Source organism: Ursus americanus, chromosome X (genome assembly GCF_024610735.1).
Source record: "Ursus americanus isolate L20-20 chromosome X, mUrsAme1.1.p, whole genome shotgun sequence".
Lineage (NCBI taxonomy): Eukaryota > Metazoa > Chordata > Mammalia > Carnivora > Ursidae > Ursus > Ursus americanus.
The window spans coordinates 20408653-20433116 of record NC_142164.1 but is presented as its reverse complement, the minus strand read 5'-3'; the positions used below and the strand labels follow the sequence as shown (position 1 = coordinate 20433116).

The following is a 24464-nucleotide window of genomic DNA, read 5'->3' as shown; positions in this document are numbered from 1 at the left end:
GTGTATTTGAGGCACTGTGCTTTATATGCACTTTAAAAATATTTTTTATTTTATTGTGATAAGAATGGTAAACACGAGATCTATCCTCTCATATATTAAGTGTGCAATACACTATTGCATTTTCCCACTTAATCTCCACAACCTCTGGGAAGGTACTTTTACCGTTCCCGCTTTACAAGTGAAGAAAATGAGTAAGGCTCATAGAGATTAACCAACTCGTTCAAGGTCACTCCTCAAGGAAATGATAAAAGCAGGTCTCACACCAGTCAGATGATTCCAGAAACCACTCTCTCAGAAAAGGGCAGGTGGTATGGCTCTCACATACCTCAGAAAACTGAGGCTCGGCCAGGATCACACAGCTGGTGAGTTGGGACTCAGACCCGACTGTTGTTCTCCACACCATCCTGCTCCCCCAGGGCCTGCCCACCCAGATCTTTCCCTTTGATCCCTGACGCTTGCTGCTGGGGTTCTGGCACACCACAGGCAGCAGGCAGGCCTGGGAAACCTGACCAGGCCCTGCTCACAGGCCTCTTGGCCCAGGATAGTTCTTGTGCTCCCCTTTCCTCCCTTCAGTGTAAGACCCAGGGCTCTGCCTCATCGCTTCCCTTAACTACCCCTTCCAATCCACCGGCATGAGGTGGGGTTGCATCAGAAGCATGGCTGCGGGGGCTAGGGGCTGCTGCTGCCACCCCAGCTCCTCCCTCCTTGGGGACCCGATCGTCAGCACACTGAGCAGCCTGCTTGAAGGGCTTCCCTCTGCTTCAGGCAGGGCAACATTCAAGCATACACAGCAAGGCTAACCCACACAGGAGCACTTGAGACATCATTAGGAGCTGAAGAGAAATAAATGCCCACTTGGAAAAGCCCCTTTTCCTAGGAGTTCAGAGTCTAGGGTTCTGGTTCCAGCTGGGCCAGTTGTGTGTCTAGAGGCAAGTCACTTCACCTCTCTGGTCTTCAGTTCTGTCTTCTGTAAACGACCTATACCACCTTCCCCATGAGGTTACAGTGAGAGGCTCCGGATGTGACAGCACTCTGTGAGCCAGGAAGCCACGCAGACAGGAGATGAGACTGCTATTGTTCGCTCAGCACGAGTTCAACTCTTGCCTCACCTTAGGAGGGAGGTAAGGAAAAAACTGGGGATCCAAATTTTATATATACATCGAAACTAGATAGGCTTTTGACCAAGTATCTAATTTGTGTTTTTTCAGCTATGCTTCCTAAGAGCCCGAGGTTCCTTAGAAATGCCACAAAGACTACCATGAAAAGCAGAGCTCCAGCCAAAAGCAGGCTGCATGGGCTTCCCATAAAATTGCATTGAAAGTAGTTGCAGGGCCAGCTTCTGGGTGATCGACCTGTGCAGTCACGCAGGGCCTTGTGCTTAGAAGAGCCCTGTCCTGTACAGGGGTGCCTGGGTGGCGCAGTCAGTTAAGTGGCTGCCTTCTGATCGAGCCCCACATGGCGTCAGGCTCCCTGCTCAGTGGGGAGTCTGCTTGTCCCTCTTTCTCTGCACTTCTCCCCACCCTGCTCATGCTCGCTCTCTCTCAAATAAATAAATAAATAAAATCTTAAAAAAAAGAAGAACCCTGTGTTCCACTGTCACCACCTTGAAATTTTAAAAAATTTTTGAACAAGGGGCCGTACATTTTCACTTTGTACCAGGTCCCACAAATCCCATAGCCAGCCTGGACTAGGACCTCCATGACCAAAACAAAAACAAAAACAAAACAAAACAAACAAAACTAAGAAAAAGCGGGTTTCCTCCCTTTGATGTACGGATGGGGAAATGCAACAACAGCCCAGAAGAAGGAGGGACTTGCCCAGGGTCACACAGCCCTTGGGGCCAAAGCGAGGATTAAATCCCCAGCATCCTGACTCAACTGTGCTGGCTCCTCTCTTGCTTTCAGCGTGTTCTTCTGTCACTTCCTACTGCCTCTAAGAAGCCGACTGAAGCCGAAGGAGACCTGTTGCCAGTCTCACAGCCGTGGGAACAGTGGTAATGATGGGATTGAGTTACATTTTTCGATGCTTTAAATCTTTTTTGGAATAGGAAAGAGCCTGGGTGAGATCATACATACACACTTACTTACGTGTATCTACACAGTCTAAATGGTTCATTTTTAAAATTATAACTAAGCTGGTCCCCTCTCATTTGCCAGCCAGCTGGCTCCAGTGCTTCATGAGGTGGGACCACGGAAGGGGTGGAGCTCACCGCCTTCACCCAGCTAAACCACGTCAGCAGTGAATTTCACCAACTCACTGCGCACTTCCTCAAATCAGTGGTTGGGCGCTCCTGGTGCCAAAAAATATATGGAAATATGAAAGAATCTATAGCAACTGTTTCCTCTGGGTCCATCCCTGCCCTCCAAGGCTCTCTCAGCTGGAAGTGGGAGGCGCTCCCCAACCACGCCCAGCCAGCCCTTGCCCTCAGGCTGGCCCACCTCCTTACTTCCTCGTTTCTTTGTGAAACAGGAACTGAGCAAGCAGCTCCAGTAGGGTAGGATGGGTGGTTGAGAAAACCTCAGTGGTCCATAGCAAGGCCATGAAGCTGAAAAGCTAATTTCCCTCCCATTGGTCCCGAGTAGTTCTAGATTCTCTTGCTTGTCACACCTTCTATGTTCTAGAATAGCTTGGACTGAGGGACCCTGCCCTTGGCAAGGTGGACACACACAGGATATGGGCCAGAGTCATGTAGCAGAGATGCAGATGGGGTCCAGATGAGACGGAGAAGCAGGTGCCAAGGCAAGAGAAGACACTGTAGGTGGAGCCTGGAGTGAACTGATAGAGCCCCCCCACCAGGTTCCAAGCATTTTGCATGAGCTGTGCACGGGACTGACAGCATTCTCTCTAACATGTCACCTGGGCAACTCCGGTTACTTACACACACACACACACACACACACACACACACACACACGCTCCCCACTTTATCACTGTCTCCACAAGAGCTCATTGCCCAAGGTCGCGCAGCCTGTAAGTGATATATGGTGATTTGAATGCAGTTCTACCTGACCCCATTTCTGGGAGGTGTCTCCCGGCTCTTCCTCTTCCCTAGACAATTGTCCCCCAGACTGCTCAGAGACCTTTGTCCCTGTAACCCCGAGACACAGTCTTAGGCTGAGCAGCCTGCTGCTCCCAGTCTCCCATAGAAAGGCCCTGCAGTGAGTAGTGAGTGCGTTTTTATCTGAGCACAAAAGCCCAGCCTCTTCTTTGCGGTCATTGCCACAGCTGCCTGCAGGTGTTCTTTGTTTTTAAACGAAGACCTTATCACGGGTTCAGAGATTCAGAGATTCGGAGATGACTTTCCCTCCCATCAGCCCCTGCTGCCAGGGACTCCCCAGTGCTCCTAGAGCTGAACGCTCTGCATGTACTGTGTGCCTGAGGAACGGGTGCTTCCTGCCCAGGTTTTCGCCCTCCTCTGCCTTTCTCCTACTGCGCTTTTACTCTTCTCACCCTCCCTGCCTAAGATTATCACCATGAAATCTGCTACTGGACTGGGCTTTCCAAACTGGACTTCACCTCGGAAATGCCCAAGTATTTCCAAGCGACTGTGTAGTCTCTGCTTGAACATTTCCAGAGACGGGAAGCTCTGCTACTTAACCAGGGCTGAACAAGTACCATCTAAATATCAAAAATGTCCAGGCGCCTGGGTGGCTCGGTCAGTTAAGCCTCCGACTCTTGCTACTGGCTCAGGTCACGATCTCAGGATTGTGAGATCAAGCCCCACCTCGAGCCCTGAGCCAGTGTGGAGCCTGCTTAAGATTCTCTCTCCCTACCTTTGCCCCTCCCCCTCACTCTCTGTCTCTTTATCTTCCTCAAAAAAAATATATATATATATATATACACACACACACACACATATATATATATATCTCGAAAATGTCTTCCCTGGGAAGGAACCCAAACCTTCCGTTTTTGTTTCCCATCACTCCTGGCCACCCAGAATACATCCCTTCCTCTACCTGGCAGCTGTTCAAAGTCAACTTGCGTCCCCACCCCAACCTTCTAAGCCAAATATTACAGGTGTTGAGTATTCCCCAAGTTGATTGGGCTCCCCTATAGATCCCTGCGTGAGCGCGTGCTTGCGCGCACACACACACACACACACACACACACACACCTAGCTATTCAGCTTTTGTGCATGGGATCAGACTTCCAGGTGCCCTCTCCTTTCTCTTCACTCCCACCACCTGCAACAGAGTATTATTTTCCATGGGATGTGCACGTGTGGCTGGGAGAGGTGAGAGTAAGAACCATTTGGGAGGTTTATACAAATACAGATAACCCTTGATACCCAAACTCTTACTCTCTCAAATCAGGATTGTACCCATTCGGAGAGTTAGGGACACTTTCATACATATCTGGGTCGCAACTGCCCCAAATATCCCACCCGTGATCTTCTACAAAATTAGAGTCTCTTCAGGAGCGCGTGTGGGGGGCTGCTCTATGCGAATGCAGCCTAGATAACCGATAACCCTTGTGTCTCTGGCAGCCCTATTGTCTACCCTCTGAACTTTCAGACGGATCTCACCTATCTGTGGCACCTCCTACCCCAAAACACACAATAGCAATACTGCTGCTAAATCAAGGCTTTCCCGCCCCACATTAATACTGGGCACATCTTTGCGATAATGATCCCAGTTTAAACTACTTCCCTCAGGGGTGGTGTTGGGATTAACATAGTGCTTGGCAAAGAACATGTGCTGGGCAAACGTAAGCTTGCCTGCCTGCCTAGACAGAAGCTCCCAGGTGCAAGGGACTTTGACAACTACTTATTTTGGGTCTCTTCAAAGTGCTTAGCACAGGCTCTGCCCAGAGCTACCTCCTAGGTCCTGCCTGCCAGCCCGTTATCAAGTTTGAGGTGGCCTTGTTCGCTGCACTGCTGATCTGGACCACCTCTTTAGCTGAGGGCTCTGTGTACCTGGGCAGTGACCTATAAAATGTTAATGTGTTGCCCAGAAGGGAAACTTGTTTAAAAGGTGCTTAGGGCCCATTAACCAGCTGGGGCCTGACTTCAGGGGACTCAGGCCAGGGCAATGCGCTGAGAGGGAAAAGTTGGAGGAAGGCGAGTCCAAATGGGGGAGCCCTGGACCCCCAGAGTGGGGGTGGGGAGGAGCTGCTGACCAGAGGAGGCACATCTGAAATGGAGACAGAAGGGCAGCGCTGAACACACTCGCTCCCTTCTGTCCTGGGTGGGGAGGTGGCTGTACTTCACTAGGGGTTCCCCTTCACCCCTGCCGCCTTTTCCCAGGCCTAGGCGAGGCGGCCGCCCAGCACCCTGGTTAGCTGGCTGCCTTTGAAGGCTCTGCGGTTACTGTGTGAGCTCAGCTCGCGGCCGGGGCTGAGCAAACAGGAAGCGGTGCACATCCTGCACGCCGCCCCGCGGACGCACTGTCGCGGCGCAGGCCCGGAAGGTTCTGCAGGGGCTCCGGCTCCGACTGCCCCCGCTGCCCGAGCCCCGAGTGCCCTGAGCCCCTGCAGCCCTGTGCCCTCCCCTCGCCCCGGGAGGTCGCCCTCCCGCCGCTGCTCCCCCCGGGTCCCCCACCGGGGCGGACTCTTTCCCAGGCCTCCAAGCCCGGGCAGTGGGAGCCCTGCCCCCCACACCCCCCCCACACCCCCCCCCACACCCCCGGTTGCCGGCGAGGGGAGCATGGCCCGTGGAGGAGTGAACTGGGGTGCTGGCGCCCCCGGCCTGGCCAGTCGAGGAGGACAGAGCCAAAGAAGTATGGTTTCAGCTTGGGGGAGAAGGACCTTGTCTTCCCTGAGCTCACCCCGACGGATGGATGGTCAAAGGGCGTGGGGCAGACTGGGGGACAGCGGGGAGGAAGTCACAAGAACATCTTGGGAACAGGGGAGGGCCAGCCCAGGATTTCACAAGTGCCACAGAATGAAAAGCCTTAAAAAGATGCACACCTTTTACCCCAGGATTCCCCTTCTGGAAATCTATCCAAAGGAACAAATTATCGATGTGAATATTTACCTTAAGGATGTTCCACAAAGAGTAAAAAAAAAATGAAGCCAACCTAAGTTCATCGGTGGGGGCCTGTTCAAATAATCATGGTACATTCATGCAATGGGCTGCTTGGTAGCCATTACGAATGGCATAGTTGAAGAATATCTCATAGCATGAGAAAATCTCAATGATACTGTATTCAGTTTGACAAGCAGATATCAATACAGTTTGTGAAGTGTGACTTTTTTTAATTGTTAAAAGTTTTAAAATGGCTCTGTTTAGGTACAAGTGGCCCACAAGAAACTGCACATTTTTTAAAATGTATGATTTGTTTCAACATATGTATACATCCATGAAACCATCATGGCAACCAAGATAGCAAACATATTTACCACCCCCAAAAAGGTCTTTGTGCCCTTTCTGACCTCTCCCCCCCATCCCATCAAACCACGGATCTGCTTTCTATGCAGTATGATTTTTGTAAAATAGAGAGAGAGAGAGAGAGAGAAGTAGTTAAATGCTCAAAAATAGAAAAAGATATTTATCCAAATAGTATAATAATGGAGAATTTTTAAATTTTCTTCTTTTGTGTATTTGTGTTTGCTAAATTATATGTGATGAATATGAATTGTTTCTATAATAAGAAGATCATTGAAAATAATAAAATATCTGCCACAGATAACCCACGAAGTGAACATTCTAAAACACACACGTGTTTAAGAAATGCCTCTTGCCTGGGACATTTGCTGGTGGTATGAAGTTGCTTGCGAAAGCCTGTCTTTTTCATGGTGATGGCTGTCGTGATGATAAATATACAGGCTACAGGCGGGGGGGGGCACCAAGGGGTTTTCACTCCAGGCATGAGTGCTCTGGCAAGGCTGGCTATGGGCATGCTGGCGGCAGAGGGGATGATAGCTGTAGCGAGATGGCCATGACGATGACAGCAGTGGTGGGCAGATAGAGGCGGATGGCTGAGGGGTGTTGACTGGAGGGGTGGCTGCTCTAGCAAGTGGTGGTGATGGCACTGGGGATGACTGCCCTAGTGACCCCTGCAGGGATGTCGTGATGGCTGTTAGGGTGATGACTGTAGGGATGATGGTTGTAGGGGTCAGATCACTGTGGGAGTGACTAGCTGGAATAACGGTGACAACCATGAGGCGGATTGTGAGGGTGCTAGCAGCAATGATGATGACTATGGGGGTGACGGCCAAGGATGCTGGCTGTAGGGTGCTTGCTAGAGTGATGATGGCTGTAGGTGTGCTGATGACGGTGGGGATGACTGCAGGGTCACGGTTGGAGGGGTGTTAGTGGTGGTCATGATGAGCTTGGTGATGCAAGGTGACCAGGAGCATTGGCCTAACGGGCAGGGAGCGATGGCCCAGCTTCTGGCTTCTGGCTTCTGGCTTCTGGTCAGCAGGATAAGAGGCTTGAGTAGGCCATATCATGTCAAGCCGATCGGCCACCTCCAAGGAGACGGAGCAGGACAGGTGATGATTGACATGACACGGCAGGGTAGGGACTTTTCTCTGCTTGTTCAACCTAAGAGCCGTCTGTATCAGAATCTCTGGAGACTGAAGTTGGGACTTCCTTCCTCCCTAGGGGCCGGCAGGGGCTGCGATTGCTGTAAGAGCAGGTCACGTGGCAGGGCTTCCTGTATGCTGCCGCCGCCGGGTGTCCATGGCCCGCACCCCCAAGCTGCCACTACAGCACTCAGAGTGGCAGCTAGAGGCTCGGTCCATGCCGTGCCCCCTGGACAGTGCTGGTGAGGCTGAGCAAGAGGCCTCGACATCTCGACACCTAGGATTGCAGGGACAGAGTGTCACCCGTGTAGAGGACCATGTTGCGCCGCAAACCCTCCAACGCCAGTGATAAGGAGCCTACTCAGAAGAGAAAGGTGAGGAGCATCTCTGGGAACTCACTTCTTCCTTCCCTCTGCTCTCTCAACCCACCCCCTCCGGGACTCTTAGAAGTGGGAAGAGCCAAAGGCCGGACGTTTGATCTGTGGGCAAGAGCCATTCTCCCAAGGGCAATGGGACAGGGGCCCAAAGGTTACTAGAGTAACAAAAGTACAGAAGAGACTTTTAAAATCTAGAGAATTGGGGTTACAGACCCTTAGAAATCTAGAGTTACAGAATTCAACCCTATAATGACGGGATAGAGATCTAAAATCAGGGGCTAGAATCCTAGACTGGAAGTCAAGAATCACAAAATACACTTCTTGAATTGCATCCTAAGACTGTACTTAATTCTCTCTCCCCTACGCTGGTCCTGCCACTGCTTCTGCCCAAACACGGCCTCTCAGGAGCCATCTCACTCAAAGGGCCCTGCTGGGTCACCCAGATAAGCGCCATGATGCTCCTGGGGCCCTTGCCCTCTGGCCATAGCCAGACTCTGCCCATTTGCTTTAGCTCTGCTGCAGCTCTCCAGGCCCACAGAAGAGGTGGCCAACCTGGAGAGGGGGCCCGAGGTAATTTCTAGACTCAGGAAAAAGCTCTCCAAACCTGCAGTGGGATGCAGGGAACATACAGGTTCTTCCCAGGTGGGGAGAAATTATTTGTAAAGAATGAGAAATGAAGCTGGTGAGATGTGAAGTAGGGGCTGAGGAGGAAAAGTTTAGTGGAGGGATTCTAAAGGCCAAGAGGAAAAGCAGCTGTCATGGACAGTTGAAATATTCCTCTTCCTGGAGCAGAGGCCAGACCAGAAGATTCCTTGAAGACTGCCAGATCTAGGTTTCTCCAGTTGGATTTGAGGATTTCTAAACTTATTGTTTGACTTGATTATAGAACTCTCCCAAGCGACCAGCAATTATACTCCACACATCCAATGGGATCCTAGGACCATCCCCAAGCAGGCCTGAACCAGGTTCAAGAGACCTAGGCCTAGCCTCAAGCCACACTCGGGGGGCCTCCAGTCCCTCACTGTGCCCTGCTGTTTTCCCCAGGAGCTCAGCCCAGGTGCCCTATAGGGGAGCCCCCTTGTCAGGGGAGCAGCTCCCAATTGGAGGCCAAGCCAGCTGAAAGGCTGAGCCCCTGGGCACTGGAGTGTACATCCTGCCCCATCTCAGGTCCTGGGGTGGCTGCCACTTCCGGCTGTACTCTCGCCACCCCAGGTGCTTCTCCAAGTTGCAGGGGAGGTGGGCAGAGTAAGGTAGAGATTCACGAGTCTTCACACACTCTCCGTCACCCCCATCCAAGCCCTGCTTGGCGCTAGGCCCATCAGACTTACCATTGGCTGCTGCTCCTGGGTGAGCAGGTCCCACTTCCCCTTGCTCTCTGGCTGATGGGGGTGGGAAGCAGAGACTGCTGTAGACATTGCTGGGCCCCAAACCACAGGGGAGCTGAGCTGGGGGAAAGAGCCTCAGAAAGAGCTGATGCTTTGACACTGGGACCCTATGCCATTTCAGATGGAGGTGCCCAGGGGCACACAGAAGCCGGAAGTCCCTGTCTTTTTCCCTGACTTCTATTATCCGGATTCTGTATTTGGTGGCTAGGCCTCTGGGATTCTCCCCCCAGGCTTCTCCCAGGAGAAGCAAGGCCTGCGTGGCACTCTGAGGTCCATGTCCCTCTAGGGAAGATCATCCAGGCAAACCCTGCCCCACCCCTGCCTGGGCCTGGGTCAGCCTCAAGAGCCACTCTCCAAGTCCCAATACCATGGAAATGGCCTTGAAGAAGCCAAGCTTCCAGAAGGTAGAGATAGCATCTTCCCCAGGACCAGAGGCAGCAGCCCAGCTCCAGCACCGTGACCTTAGGCGAGTCCCTTCTTCTCAGTGGCTGAGGTGATGTGCTGGAGGGGAAAGCACAAAGGCAAGTGAGGCCTCTCTCTCCTGCCCCTGCTCCTCCTCCCAGGCCTGCCAGAAGGGAATGTGCTGGGCAGAGGGCAAGAAAGTGGAGCTGAAATCCTACAGGTTCTAGCTGTAGGACCTTGGACAGTTCATTGACCTTCTTGGGGCCTTGGTTCCTTCATCTTGGAGGCTAGCTCTTGATCTGCCCATCTCAGGAGGTTGTGTAGATGGCCTGAAACAAACAGGAGAGTGCTCTGTCGCGGGCATGCTGTGCACCCGAGAGTGCATGCTGCAGGCGTGGGCGGGCGCGGGGAGAGCTGCAAAGAAGACCAAGCCTCAGTCCCAGCCCTGAAGGGGAGGAAATGAGACTTAAAGGCACTAAGAGACTGTGCTAAGGGAGGACTCGTCCCGCCAGGTGCCATGCACTCTACCCTTATCTTAGCTCGTTGGCTTCTCATGAGAACCTTGTGAAGCAGGGGCAGATATTGCCTCTATCTCTGTTTTATGCCCAAGTCTCAGAGAGGTGAAGTGACTTACCCAAGTTCACACAGCTAGTAAGCTGCAGATCCAAGGCTTGTCAGTCTCCAGAGTCTTAACCCCTTCTCCCTCTCTACTCTCCTGTCCCCCTACTGATCCCAGAAGCACTAGAAGAATCTGATGAGCATAAGAGACTCAACCCATGAGTAGGAAAGCACCCCTCTACACGACACCCCCACCAGCATACACATTGCATTTCCAGTGGCTTCTCGTTGCCCACAGGCCAATGCCCAAGTTCCTAGGCATGGCTGGCCAGGGCCTTCCACGGACTTTTCTGCTCCACCCAACACACCAACTATGCTCAGAATGTTTCTAACTCTCATTCTTGTTTAAACCCTTCCCAGCTCCTCTTGGAGAAATCCTGGCTGCCTTGCATGGCCCAGCTTAAATGTGCCTCCTCCTCCTTGAAGCCCTCTTGAGCCCTTCCTCCTCCATGCTCCCACTCACTCTCCTGGAAGCTCCCTCCAAACACCACCCACAGTTTCCATTGCACTCAATGCATTTCTATACTGGGAGGTAACTTAGTGAGCTCTGAGCATAGCAACACGCACAGGCTTCCAGAGTCACAGACCTGGGTTCAAACCCCTGCTCTTGCTGCTGCCCGCTGTGTAACTCTGCCTCAGACATTTCATTTCTGAGTCTCAGGCTCCTCAGCTGGGTGGTAGGGATGTTAAGACGGGGCTGTGGTGGAGCTGGAGTGAGCTGGCACACATGAAGCTGTGGACAGGGTGCCGGGCACATGAGAGGTGTTCAACCCCTTTCTTACCAGATTCCCAAACATGCACAGGCCAGTGCCTGGAGCCCATAGGGTGCCGGGTAGATGACTGGTATGCTGAAGGGGCTGAGGGGCTAGTTGCAGAGACACCTGGCAAAAGCCAAGCTTGCTTAGGAAGCAGGGGAAGAAGATGCCAATGTGGGGCCAGCGTGAGGCTCTGAGGGGGTGATCAGGGGAGGCTTCCTACAGGGGGCAGCACCTTTGAAACTGGATTTGGAAAGTCTTTCTATGGACATATAATATCTGTCCAAAGAAGTACATAAATCACAAGTGTTCTACCCAGTGAATTTCCATAAGGTGAACATTCCCTCATAGGCAACACCCAGATCAAGAAACAAAGCACTTTTGGGGCGCCTGGCTGGTTTAGTCAGTAGAGCATGCAACTCTTGATCTCAGGGTCATGAGTTCAAACCCCACGTTGGGCATAGAGCTTACTTAAAAAAAAAAAAAAGCACTTCCAACACTCCAGAAGCTTCTTTCATGCCCCTGCTGGTCACTACATGTTCTCTTTTCCTAAGGGTAACCACTATCCTGACTTCCAACGGCATAGCTTAGTTTTGCCGGATTTTGAACTTTCTGTACAAAGAACCATATAATGTACTCTGGTGGCTGGCCCCATCTGCTCGACAGTGTATCTGTGAGATTTGTCCATATTGTTAGGGAGAGCTGTACCAAGTTCATTGCTATGTACTATTCCCTTCAATGACTGCTACAATTCCTGTATCCATTCTACTGTTGGTAGGCATGTGGGCTGTTTCCAGTTCCATTGGATTTTGAAGGAAGGGAGAAACTATGGTTGACAGAGAAGGGTGGAGTGTTCCAGGTGGGGCACGCCCTGGGTAAGAGTCTGGAGGAGGTGAGAGGAAAGGCTAAGCCCACGTGGACATTCCCTGAGGGGTTGCTGTGTTAGCAGTAGCACCTTCTATCCTCACAGCAACCAACCAGGTAGGTGCCCTTGTCCTCATTTTAGCCATGAGGAAATGGAAGCCCAGAGAAGTTGAGGAACTCTCACCGCTTTACACAGCTGGTCAATGGCAGAACCAAGATGCGACCACCGGCCAGCTCACAGACACTGAGGGCTCGGGAGGTTAAATAACTCCCCAAAAGTCACACATCCCAGAGTTGAACTCACCAATGTCTGATGCCAGAAAAGTAGCTCTTTCCAAGAGGCCCACATACTCCCCTTGGACATGGAAAAGGGGCTGACAGTGTAGGGTACTACCTCCTGCCCTGCACAGGACCCCCAGGATGGCCTCGCCCCAAAGGGAAACCAGATGGAAAATCCAAGGGGACTCAAGGATTTCACCTCATACCTGGGAGGGGGACCATTTCAGGGCCATCAAAGGCTTTCAGGATATTTGGGGTTGACCCCGAGGTTGGAGGTAGGCTGGGCAAAAGGCCACGCTGGCTGGTCCCCACACTTAGTCACCTGAAGCACGTGTTTAGTCCTTTCCATGTCCTTGGGCTGAGGAGTGGCCAGCAAGGCCCAAGTCCCAGGACCACCCCCACAGTACTTTTGGATTGTTTCCTCCCACTTTGACCTAAAGCTGGGACACAGGGGCCCTGACATAAGGTCTCCGTGGGGCCAAAGGCCTCCCTCCCGGCCCCCAGCCTGCAGATTAATGACAGGAAAAGGAAAGAACTACGGCCTGGTGGTGAGTTTACTCTCCCCAACAAAACCCACTTCCGTTGCTGAGCCTACCCTCCTGCATGCTTTCCAGGTTTGCAGTCCCTGGGGCTTCTGGGGCGACTCTCAGCCTCCCAGTCAGCAGACCAAGCTGAGGGGCGGTGAAGAAAAGGCCATAATAGGTCCCGTCAGTCTATAAATAGCAGCTCAGCCTGCCCTCCTTGGGCCCAGGCCAGCCTGGTGCCCACCCTCTCTCTGTTCCCTCTTTTCCAGGCAATAAGAGGAGGAAGTTATCCAGGCAGCTGCATCCTAGCCATTCAAGAGGAGGAAATAAACAAAAGGTGGAGGAGAGACGGGGAAAGAAAAGGGGAAAAAGAGGAAAGAATAGTGGGCGGGGAAAACCAAGGAAGGAGGACGGAAGAGATGCACGGGAACCAGAGCGTTTGCCCCACGGTCATGCTCTCCCCTGCCTATGCCCACTCATGGCCTCCCCTTCTTTAGCTTCTCAGTGCAGCACAAAAGAGGCTTTCTGACTGAGGCCGTAGGTGTCCAGTCCAGGAGGCACTCGTGGTGGTAGTGTCTGCTTGGCCTGACTGCTGACCTAGTTGCTGGTCTGCTAGCTTGCCGCAAACTCTAAGAAGGTGTGGCCCCTGACCCTGATTGCTGACTTGCCTTGGTCAAGACCCACCAAGAGAACTAAAGTCCCCAGGAGTCCCCACTGTAGTCTCCAGGAGTTGGGGACAATTGTGTGTGTGTTGGGGGGCAGGTGATATTGCCCCGACCCTGGGGGGTTGTCATAGGACCCCCCTTCATAGGAAAGAGGATGTGAAACTTTCAGCTTTGTGTGGGTTTGGGGCTTCAGTTCCTCAAGCCCTTATCTCTGGTGTCTGCAGTCTATCCCGCTCTATCCGTATGGCCATCTGTGAACCCTGGTTCCTGTGTGTGTCTCTGGTCTTGACTGTTGATCTAGATTCAGGCTCAGCCTTACTTCTTTTGTGTAGAGCCTGACCCCTTACCTGCCCGGGCCTGGCTTCTGGCTGCTATCTTGCCATGCGCACACATACACAGTTAAGAAAGCTCATTTCCTGAAAACAGTCTCATCAGTGCAAACAGTCGGCCGGGTTTAAAAGTCCAAACACTGGCACACGTCGTCATCGGCAGTAGCCAGCTCATCACGTTAGTGGCTAAGGTTAAAAGCCGAGATGAAGAAAGAAAAAACAGCAACTTTCTTTTACTAAATGAGCTCCAATCATTTATGTCCCAAACCTGTTGGCACCTTCTCTTAATAGGCTTCTACTGGGGGTTTCCAGAAAGCAGAATGCCAAGTCTTGCCGACTCCTGGGGGAATTGCCTTGCTCTTCTGGGGACACACAGATCAGACTGGAGACCTCAATGTGTTTACCACTATCGCCTGACAGGGACCCCTTGTTTGCCTCAGGTTCAGAGCAGAGAGGCGGCTGCGGGTTGGGGAAGGTCTGCTCTGTTACGTTAAAGGTGAAGCTATCGTCGTGCTGAGGTACGTCTCTAGTAGGAGCTAGGCTTTTGCTCAGACTCATTTAGTCCTTGCCTCCAGAATTCTGGGGATCAAACTGCAGGTGCTGGTGGACATGTGGTCTTTGTCTGAGGCCCAGCTGAGGTTGGAGACTCCTGAGGTCCAGAGCTTGCTCTGGAGCCCGCAGTCGGGGCTCCTCTCAGCGGAAAAAGAGCAGGAAGCCTGGTAGTTCCAAGGACACCTTGATGCTCCACCTGTGGCGCTGCCTTGTCCCTTGGGCGGTGCACGTGCCAGGAGGGCGGACCGCTCCCTCTCCTTACTCCGCCAGCCATTTTCCTGGCTACTGACGGCCTCACCTCTGCCTCTTCCAGCTCTCACTTCAGCGCTCCAGCAGCTTCAAGGATTTTGCCAAATCCAAACCCAGCTCCCCCGTGGTGAGCGAGAAGGAATTTAATCTGGATGATAATGTGAGTGGCAGAGCCTCCCAGGGGGATCTGGCTGCAGGCCCTGGGTGGGGGAAGAGGAGATCTGGGGATTGTGGAGGAAAGCCTGCTTACATACAGAAGGCCAACCCTCCCACCCGCCAAAATTCTGGGCCCCAAGAAATCACCCACATTGTTTTCAATTATGGATTACAGTTGACCCTTGAACAACATGGGTTTGAACAGCACGGGTCCACTTACATGCGGATTATTTTCAATAAATACAGTACAGGACTGTAAATGTATTTTCTCCTCCTTATAGTTTTCTTAACGTTTTCTTTTCTCTACCTTATTTATAGTAAGAATACAGAATATAGTATGTATACACACAAAATACGTATTAATGCACTGTTATCAGTAAGCCTGCTGGTCAACAGTAGGCTAGTAATAGTTAAGTTTTGGGGGAGTCAAATGTTATAGGTGGATTTTCATCTGCTCGGGGTGGAGGCAGTTGGCGCCCCTAACTCGCACGTTGTTCAAGGGTCAACTGTAATTGTCAAATTAATTACAAATTAATAGGGCTGAGTGTGGGACTGGGGCTAGGAGGGAAGGGGATGGGGGCCTCTCATTCCCACCCCTCATCCTCTGCCAGGACCTGAAGGCCTCTTTCTGCCCCTAAATCCTGGACCTCCTCCTTTGTTGTCACAGATTCCAGAAGATGACTCAGGTGTCCCTACCGCAGAAGATGCTGGGAAGAGTGGCAAAAAGCTGGGGAAAAAGTGGAGGGCCGTGATTTCCCGAACCATGAACAGGAAGATGGGCAAGATGATGGTGAAGGTGCTGTCAGAAGAGATGGTGAGGCCTGCGGTCTAGGGGAGGGGTGGGGGACAGGGAGGACAGGCGGTGCTCTGGCTGGGTGTGAGCATGTCCACCTTGACGGCCATAGCTCAGGTACTGGGCCTGAGGGCCTGATTCAATATCAGAAGGAAGGTCATATGGCAGGAGAGCTGGCTCAGCCATGGACCTGGCAGCAAGGCATAGTCCTGAGGGAGCAGGGGTGGGGTCTGAGGAGGGATGAAAGTCTAGGTAACAGAAGCTTCCTAGGAAGGCAGGCCTGGTGGTGGTGGGGGGGGTGGAGCTTGAAGGGGAGATGCAATTGCCTGAAGCAAATTCATCCACCTCAAAGTTTTGCTTGGAGCTAGCGTCTGAGATTGGGAAGACGGGATTGGAAGAGGTGAGAGAAAAGAGAAGGCTGGCTTGGGCCCAGGGAGAGAGGGTGGGACAGACAGCTGTGGGGCAGGCCCGCGCAAGTAGCTGACGTCACACAGCCAGTCGCCTGTGCTCCTGGCTCCTGTGGAAGGTGCCCGAGCCAGCTTGTACCAGCTCCTACCCGCTGAGGACAGCAATTGGTCAAACTTTCAGGAATTTTGTGAGCCAGGTGTGAAACCCAACCATTACTGAAAATTACATTCTATAAGCTTAGAATTAAATAAATTCTATTGAAAATAAAGAGACTATGGGCAAGCTTCAAAACTCACAATTTCCTGATTCTTACACTACCTTTCACTGCTTTCTGTGCTCTTGAGGTCATTTGCCTCTATAGTCTCTGTGTGGTGGAATCAGCCCCCACGGGGTGCTGCTCAGTCAGCGACCGAGGGGGGGGTATTTACAGCACAGGAATTGGCAGCTGCTAGGAATCGGGGCTCTGATTCCTAGAGAGCCTATTGTGAAAGGGTTACCACCGCCCTGAGGTGTGTGGTGAGGCGGAGGAGCTCTGGAGTCAGGCCAGCTCGGTTGTGGGTTTCTGTGTGGCCTTGGGAATGTTCCTCCATGACTTCTGCTCTGTTAACTTGGGGTGATCATAGCACTTACCTTCAAGGGTCACTGCAAGGATGCAATGAACTGGCAGGCATGCCTGGCCGAAGGAGTACGGCGGAAGGCAGTTCCTTGCCCGTGCCCCTGCGTGCTGGCCTGGGCCCTGGCAGCAGCTTGGAGCACTGGCTCTGGCACGGCAGCCTTTCTGCGCAGACGTCAGTACGTTACACCCACAGAGCACATTCACACAGCACCCCGATTGAGCCTCGCTACCTGAGGTCGGCGGGGTGAGGACGGTCATTCCCACTTCACAGAAGCGGGAACTTGGGCTCAGACAGTGAGGTGCAGCCTAGGAGCGGCAGAGCTGGGGCTCGAGGCGGGCCCCAGTCCTCCAGAGAGCCCAGGTCCATTTCCTCTGCACCCAGCGCTGCCCCATGGGCATCCCAGCCAAGGCTGCTCAGGGCTCCCTGCCTCCCCTCCCCTGTAGGGAGACACTCTGGAGGAGGGCTCAGCCTCCCCGACATCTCCGGACTGCAGCCTGGACAGCCCCAGCCCTGAGAAGATGGCACTAGCCTTTTCTGAGCAGGAGGAGCGTGAGCTCCCGGCACTTAGCCGCCAGGCATCCACAGGTGAGTAGTGGACGGAAGGGGACATCTGCTGAGTCTGGAGAAAAGGACTGGCTTAGGGCCATGCAGGTGGCTGTCTGGTAGGGAGGTAAGAGAAATGAACCTTTACAGTTTGCCTTTTGGGAACTTTCCCAGCCCTCTTCCTGTTACATTTTCACAGTAACTTCATGGTGCTGGCACTATTACCCCCACTTTATTGACGTGAAAACTGAGGCTCAGGGACATTTTCACTTGCCCAAGATGACCCAGCCTTGAACTTAGGTCTACCCTGAAGGAGCCGCCACTTGCTGTCCCCAGGCCCTGGAGGGGCCCAAGGGAGACGATGAGCCCCACTGTGCTCTTGGAGTAGCCCACCCCTGCCCTTCCAAGGGAAGCTAGAGGCTACAGTCACCTAGGCCTCTGACATCCCAGGCTAGGGGTGGGGGTAGAGGGTCTCCAGCTGGGAAGTCTCAGCCTCTTAGACTGCAGCCCTTGGTTTGCTGGGCTCAGGGCACCACTTGGCATCTTCTAGATGCCTATGGGGTTGGACAGGTTCCAGCAGCCTCTCATCCAGGAGAGGCTGTATGCTCTGACCTGTAGACCCACAGAGGCACTGGCCTTCTCACTCCTCAGGCTAGTTCTAAGTTCCCTGCTCTTTCTCTGGCTCCATAGACACCTCTCTGCCCCCACTGCTAGCCACTTATAATGCCCTTCATCCTGCCTTTCCCAGAGAGAAAGAGCTCTTCTAAGTTTCCATGTGATGTTGTAACTGGATGCTGAGTCTTACTATGTACGGAAAGTAAAATACTAGCTTAGGGTGTGGTTTCCCGGGTGGAAGGTGGCTTCCAAGAGCACTGGACTGGGAGTCAGGAGACCTCAAGTCAAGTGGCCCCAGTGTTACCAGTTATAAGGTGAGAGGTCTAAGACTCTCGTTGCCCTCTCTGGCTTCAGTTTTCCTTATCTGTTCATTGGACCCAGTTGGTCTCTAGAGGTCCTCCCAGTTTGCTCATTCTTTAGTCTGTGAGCCACTTCTCCTTCCATGGTCAACTGTTTTCATGTCTGAGGCCCCAAAGGTGAAGCTGTGCTCCTGCAGGGTGGCCCTGGGATTTCTAGCCACAGCCAATGGAAGGTACCTGCTGGCTACTGTCCCAGCTGTCTTGGGACAAAGGTGACCCTCCTCCCTGCCCCTCTCCTGCAGGCAGTGAGCTCTGCAGCCCCAGCCCAGGCTCCGGCAGCTTTGGAGAGGAACCACCTGCCCCCCAGTACACAGGGCCCTTCTGTGGCAGAGCACGAGTCCACACCGACTTCACTCCCAGTCCCTACGACCATGACTCGCTGAAACTGCAGGTAAGGTTGGTGTCTAGGCCTCTCCTGAGCCTGGCAAGCTGTGCCCGTAAAGGAGGCTGTACTGAGCCAAGGTAGGACGGAGTCCATGGAAGCCAAGGGAATACCCTTCTCCTCTCCCCTGCTCCACTCTGCTCTTCTGTCCTCCCACAGAAAGGGGATGTGATCCAGATCATTGAAAAGCCACCTGTGGGCACGTGGCTGGGCCTGCTCAATGGCAGGCTGGGATCTTTCAAGTTCATCTATGTGGATGTGCTGCCTGAGGAGGCTGCGGGGCCCGCCCGTCCCAGTCGCCGACAGAGCAAGGGCAAGAGGCCCAAGCCCAAGACTCTGCATGAGCTGCTGGAGCGCATAGGCCTGGAGGTTTGAGCCGGGACCTGCAGTGGTGTATAAGATCCAGGGAGGCACACTTGCCCCAGGGATGGCGGCTGGGGCCCGGCCAGCTATGTGGGAAGGGAGGGATTCCAAGCTGGGGTGGCTTGTAAGTGGCCACACTGGTGGTCTGCCTCTGCCCGCAGGAGCATACGTCCACGCTGCTGCTCAATGGCTACCAGACACTGGAGGACTTCAAAGAGCTGCGAGAAACACACCTCAATGAGCTGAACATCATGGACCCACAGCACCGGGCCAAGCTGCTCACGGCCGCCGAGCTACTGCTGGACTACGACAGTGAGTGGGTTTAGGAGCTGAGTGGGGTGGTGCCTGCAGGTATTCCAGGGAGGGGAGGCCTGTCCCGGCCCAGCCCCCTGACCACACTCAGCCCCAGCGCCCCTCTGTAGTGGAAAAGCACTTTCCACACTCAAATTCCAGTCTCAGGCAAAGTTTGCAGACAGAGGGGCCTTGGGGATGATCGGGTCCAACTCCCTTTGGGATCAAAGAGGAGACTTAAGGCCAGAGAAGGTAAGGTACTCACGGCCTCCAAGCCAGGTAATAGTAGAGCCAGTAATCCAGCGCAGGTTTCCCTGCTCCTAGCTAGGTGCTGAAGAAGTTTGAGCTCCTGGGCGGGGTTGCTGGCTTGGAAACCGCTCCCACTTGTTTCTAAGCCCAAAAGGGTGAGAGGCGCGGGGGGGGGGTGGTTTGTGTCCAGAGGGAGAGACTGCCTACAGTGGACTTCCCAGAGTCCCTACCCCCTCACACACACAGGGGCTCCCTGCGGCTTCCGAACACCCTCCCACATAAGGCCCAAGCCCCCTCCTCCCATAGTCCATCTCCTTCTTTGCCCCGGCAGCCGGCAGCGAGGAGGTGGAAGAGGGCGCTGAAAGCAGCCAGGAGCCGGTGGCAAACACAGTGTCTGAACCCAAAGTGGACATTCCTCGAGACTCGGGCTGCTTCGAGGGCTCGGAGAGCGGACGAGATGAGGCAGAGCTGGCAGGCGCTGAGGAGCAGCTGCACGGCCTCTCCCTGGCCGGAGCACCTTGAGGCAGAGGTGGCGGCACAGGCCGAGGCTGGGCCCCAGCAGCAAAGACTGCAGGGATGGACCCGGCCTCCCACGGTGGCCCAGACCCTGGAGGACTGGTGCTGAGCCTGGCCCCGCTCCCCTAGGAGCGCCCAGGGCTGCAGGGGCCAGCCAGGGCCCCATGGGCTTGGCTGGAGTGGATGAGGAGCCACCCAAGGGCACATCCCACCCGCCCAGCCCCCTCCCTCCCCCAGCTACTGACAGCACAGAACTTCCAGGCACCACCTGCTCCCAGCCACAGCAAGTGGGACACTGAGGGGACACCCTACCCATGCCCCTCACCACCGAGGCCCCCAAACCCTCCTCACCCCCACACCACTTTCCCCTGTCACGCTGCTCCTGAAAAGGGGGCCAAGTCAGTGTTTCGGGTCAGTTTCAAAACCCTAGGGAAGCTGGCCCTTTAAAAGGACCCTAACTGATCATGGGTAGATACAGATTTCCCCAAACAAGGCTTGAAGAAAGCCACATGTACCTTTCCCACATTCCTTCTCCTTAACTTTTTTGGAGGTTTGGCCACTAATTGGTGGTGATTAGAATGGATGCTGCTGGGGGCCTTGCCAGCTCTGACATTCTGGGACATTAAATGTCTGCTCTCCTGTTACCTGTGGCCCAGGACACCAGTGGGGTTTACTGAGGGAGCTGAGGGGGCTCCTGCCACTCATTCATTCCATACCTCCCCACAGAACTCAAGGCAAGCTGCAGCTTCCCCCAGCTTAAAACAATGCCCAGACCTCATGCAACTCGCACTCTCCCCTTCCACTCCTGGCCCCATCCAATGACACTTCCCCTGAAGGCTGATGGCAGATGGTCAGATCTGGCTTCCAAGGACAGAACTGCCCCCACGAAAGTCACATGCAAGTCTGAGCTCAGACTTGGCCACCTGTATGGGTTCTTACAAGCAAAGAAAGCACGAAGCTTGACACTGGGGAGTCCGCCACTCCAACTTGGCTTTGCAAATGTTTTGATGTACCTTGGACTCCAGAAGGGGAGGAAGCGTCTCTGTTGGTGGGAGCCTCCCTTGACCTCAGTACCAAGTCTGTGCCCTGAATTCGCAGAGTGACCCTTCCCCAGGGCCCAAATGGCCTGGGGACAGTGCCCACTACATCTAGGACTGCCTGCTTAGTAAACACACTTCTGGACCTACTATGAGGAACTTTGGTAAAAGCTAGCTTGGGGAAGGATTTGGGTGTAAATATGAGGGGATGGAGGGGGCTAAGTTCGCAGCAATAAACATAGGTAGAACTAATTAAAGTCTCCAGTTATCTTTCCTAGGAGAGAGGGTTGGGGGAAGGTCAGACCAGTATCCTTCAAAGCCAGACTCAGCAAAATGACCTCCATTGTCCTTTCAGGGACATCTGTCCCTTCCCTGAAGATGCCCACTGCCCTTGATCCTGCCAACCTAAAGCTCCAATTTGAAGTGCTAATGGTCTCTGCTCTTCCCACTAACCAGTTCTCCTCAGAGTACAGGATCCCAGGGCCACAGGCCTTGCTGGGGTCTGAGAGTGGTCTCTTCCTAGAATGATTACTTAATAAGAGCCTTAAGGACCTCCGCAGTGTGGAACAGCCAGCACTTGGGGCTGTCCAGGGTCCAAAAGGGAGAGATTTGGATTCGGCGGCCTTCCCTCTGAGGCCACCTCCTCTTGGGCCCCACCTCGTGCCCACCGAAGCTACACCATCTGCCCGGGGAGGCGGGACAGTGACAAAGAGCCCTGGCTTCCTTTGTTTCTGCCGGCATTAACTGCACTAGGGAGGGCAAACTGGAGTGAGAGCTGCCCCCAGAGCAAAGACAAGGCCACTCTGCTTCCAGGCTTTGTTCTCAGCTGCAGTCATCCCATCGCCCTTAGTGGCTGTGGGCAGCAGGAAACGGCAAGCATTATCCTCACCAAAGAAACAAGGAGAAGCCCATCCTCAAAGTCCCAATGGTACTGACTGTTGTCACTTCGTGGGCACCAACACTGGTACTGAGAGACCAAGCACTTTGCATTTATGCTCTCAATCTTCACAGTACCCCGCCGAGGTACCTACCATCATCTTCCCATTTTACAGAGGAGGAAACTGTAGCTCAGACAGGTTGAAGGAGTTGAGTAGGGAGTCCAACAAGCTTTCAGAGGCCCCCGGCCCTCCGCGGGCAATCTGACCCTCCATAACATGCCTTGGACGCCCTTTGACCCCACCATTCCCCTCCCAGGATTTGAAACGCAGGAAGAGTCACACAAGTGCACATAGATATATGCACAAAGATACAACAGCTTTGTCTGTAAGATTAAGAAATTGGAAACAACACAAATGGGAAATTAGTTAGATACATGATAGTTCATTCACACAATACTAGGCAGCCATTAATCATGATGTAGAAAAATATCTAATGACACAGGGAAAATCTTCATCATTTTTTATTGTTTAATTAAAAATTTTAAAATTATACAAAGAATGTACAAACATTTTTGTTGTAAAAGAAGTCTGTGCTATATCAAGGGGGAAAAACTAATACTAAAACATTATTTATAGGGTGATTCCATTTTTATTTAAGAAAAGGAAAACATACAGAATAAAGACTGGAAAGATCTGCACCAAATGGTTATCACTGAGACAAGTGGGGTGGCACTGGGGGAGTGAGGGAGAGAAGGTCTCACTTTCTATATTCTTCTTTTGTTTGAAGTGCAAAAGTATCTATTATTCTATATCTATTTAAAAAGGAACAACATTTTGGGGCGCCTGGGTGGCTCAGTCGTTAAGCATCTGCCTTCGGCTCAGGGCGTGATCCCAGAGTCATGGGATCGAGCCCCACAACAGGCTTCTCCACTGGGAAGCCTGCTTCTTCCTCTCCCACTCCCCCTGCCTGTGTTCCCTCTCTCGCTGGCTGTCTCTCTCCGTTAAATAAATAAATAAAATCTTAAAAAAAAAAAAAAGGAACAACATTTTAACTTTTGAAAAAAAATAAAGCCAAATAAATAAATAGGCCCAAACCGCTGGCCCCCAATCTGGGGCAGTAGCGAAGTCATTATCCTGCTGTCTTTTGGCACAGTCTTCTGGAAAGGTGGGGAGTGGGGGGTGAATAATGCCCAAAGTACTTAAAATTCACATACTGCAAGGAGACCTTATCAGAGGAGATTCCTAAACCTTTCAAAATCCTTGGGTAATATCTATCTATTAGGTCTTAGCTGGGGAAAGGAAAATATCAGAGAAAGAAAAGTCAGACTGAGAAAGTGATTTGAACTCCCCTCCCAGCCTAGGGAGGAGGGCGGGAGCGTCTCAGAACTATCGGGCCCCAGTTGGGTCTATAGGCTGGATATAGGCTTGAAGTAGGTAGTCTTGAAGACTCCAGTGACCACAGGACTTTGGTAGGGGCAGGTGAGGAGGGGCAACAAGGAAATATACTCTACAGGCCAAGACCTGAGGGATGAGAAAGGCAGTGCCAGCTGAGGCTACAGCCCATGGCCTGAAGCTCCTCCTCCAGGCAGGACCGCCAGGAACCTCTTCTCCAGCCCATGGACATCTAGAAGATGCCAAGAGGTCCCCTAAGCCCAGCAAACCGAGGGCTACAGTCCAAGAGGCTGAGTCTTCCCAGCTGGAGACCCTGTACTCCCACCCCTAGCCTAGTACGTCAGAGGCCCAGGCAGCTGTAGCCTCTAGCTCCCCTTGGAAGGGTGGAAGTGGGCACTTCCAAGAGGGCAATGGGGCTCTTCCTCTGACCTTGGGCCCCTCCAGGTCCTGGGGACAGCAGGTGGCAGCCCCTCTTGGGTAGGCAAAGCCTAGCAGTTAAGAGTCAGGGCCCACCTGAGTTCAAGTCTTGGCTTTGTCCCTTAGCTGGGTCATCCTGGACAAGTCACTTAACCTCCTCGAGCCTCACTTTCCAAATCAATAAGGTGGGGATAATAGTACTAGCCCCATGCAGTTGTTACAAAGATCGAATGAACTAGTGCATGTAAAATACTTATCAGAGTGTCCAGCACAAAATTAATGCTTAATGAATAATAATGTGCCTGATCCCCTAACTCCACATCACCTTGCTCCCTCCATTTCACTCCCTTCAAGGCCCATCTCACCTTGAACCCCTAGTTTGTGTAGGGACCAAAAGCAAAGGCTTTGGAGTTAAACTAAAGTGTCTTCAAATCCTGGCTCCACCACTTACTAATTGCATGACTTCGGGTAATTACATACATACACATTTCTTTCCTGTAAAATAAGAGTAATAGTCTATACTGCAATATATAAATGTATCAAGCCAACACACTGCACACCCTAAAAGTACACAATGTTATATATTAATAATATCTCAATAAAAAACTAATTAAAAAATAAAAATTAAATTTAAAAAAGAAAAATGATCTAATAATACCTTCCTCTTTAGGTCACTAGAGATACAAATGAGATCATGCATATAAAGTTCCTGGCCCAAGGTAACAATAAATGGTGGCCTTCTGACTTTCTTGTAACCTCCAGGGTACTGAGCTCAAGAATAGGCACAAAGGCCATGTGTCCAAATGTGCTTGTCTGCAGACTAAATGCTAGAGCCTAGAGACAAATTGATATCCAAGCTCCCAGAGGGTGCTGAGATTCAGGGAAGAAGGTGCCAGCTCTGGTGCCCAGGGAGGCTGTTGATGGAGAGAAAGCCCACCTGAGGAGTGGGGGGAAGCTCTGGATCTGCCCCATTCACAAG

General features: G+C 52.6%; 1 protein-coding gene across 1 annotated transcript; it reads left to right on the top strand.

Moving 5' to 3' along the window:
* Positions 1-7607: 7607 nt before the first annotated feature.
* On the top strand, positions 7608-22720 carry SASH3 (SAM and SH3 domain containing 3). The gene is made up of 8 exons (XM_045793835.2): positions 7608-7844; positions 14534-14629; positions 15293-15439; positions 16887-17028; positions 18203-18351; positions 18502-18711; positions 18867-19017; positions 19577-22720. The coding sequence occupies exons 1-8, from the start codon at positions 7788-7790 to the stop codon at positions 19765-19767; spliced, it is 1143 nt and encodes a 380-aa protein (XP_045649791.1). The 5' UTR covers positions 7608-7787; the 3' UTR covers positions 19768-22720.
* Positions 22721-24464: the final 1744 nt, after the last annotated feature.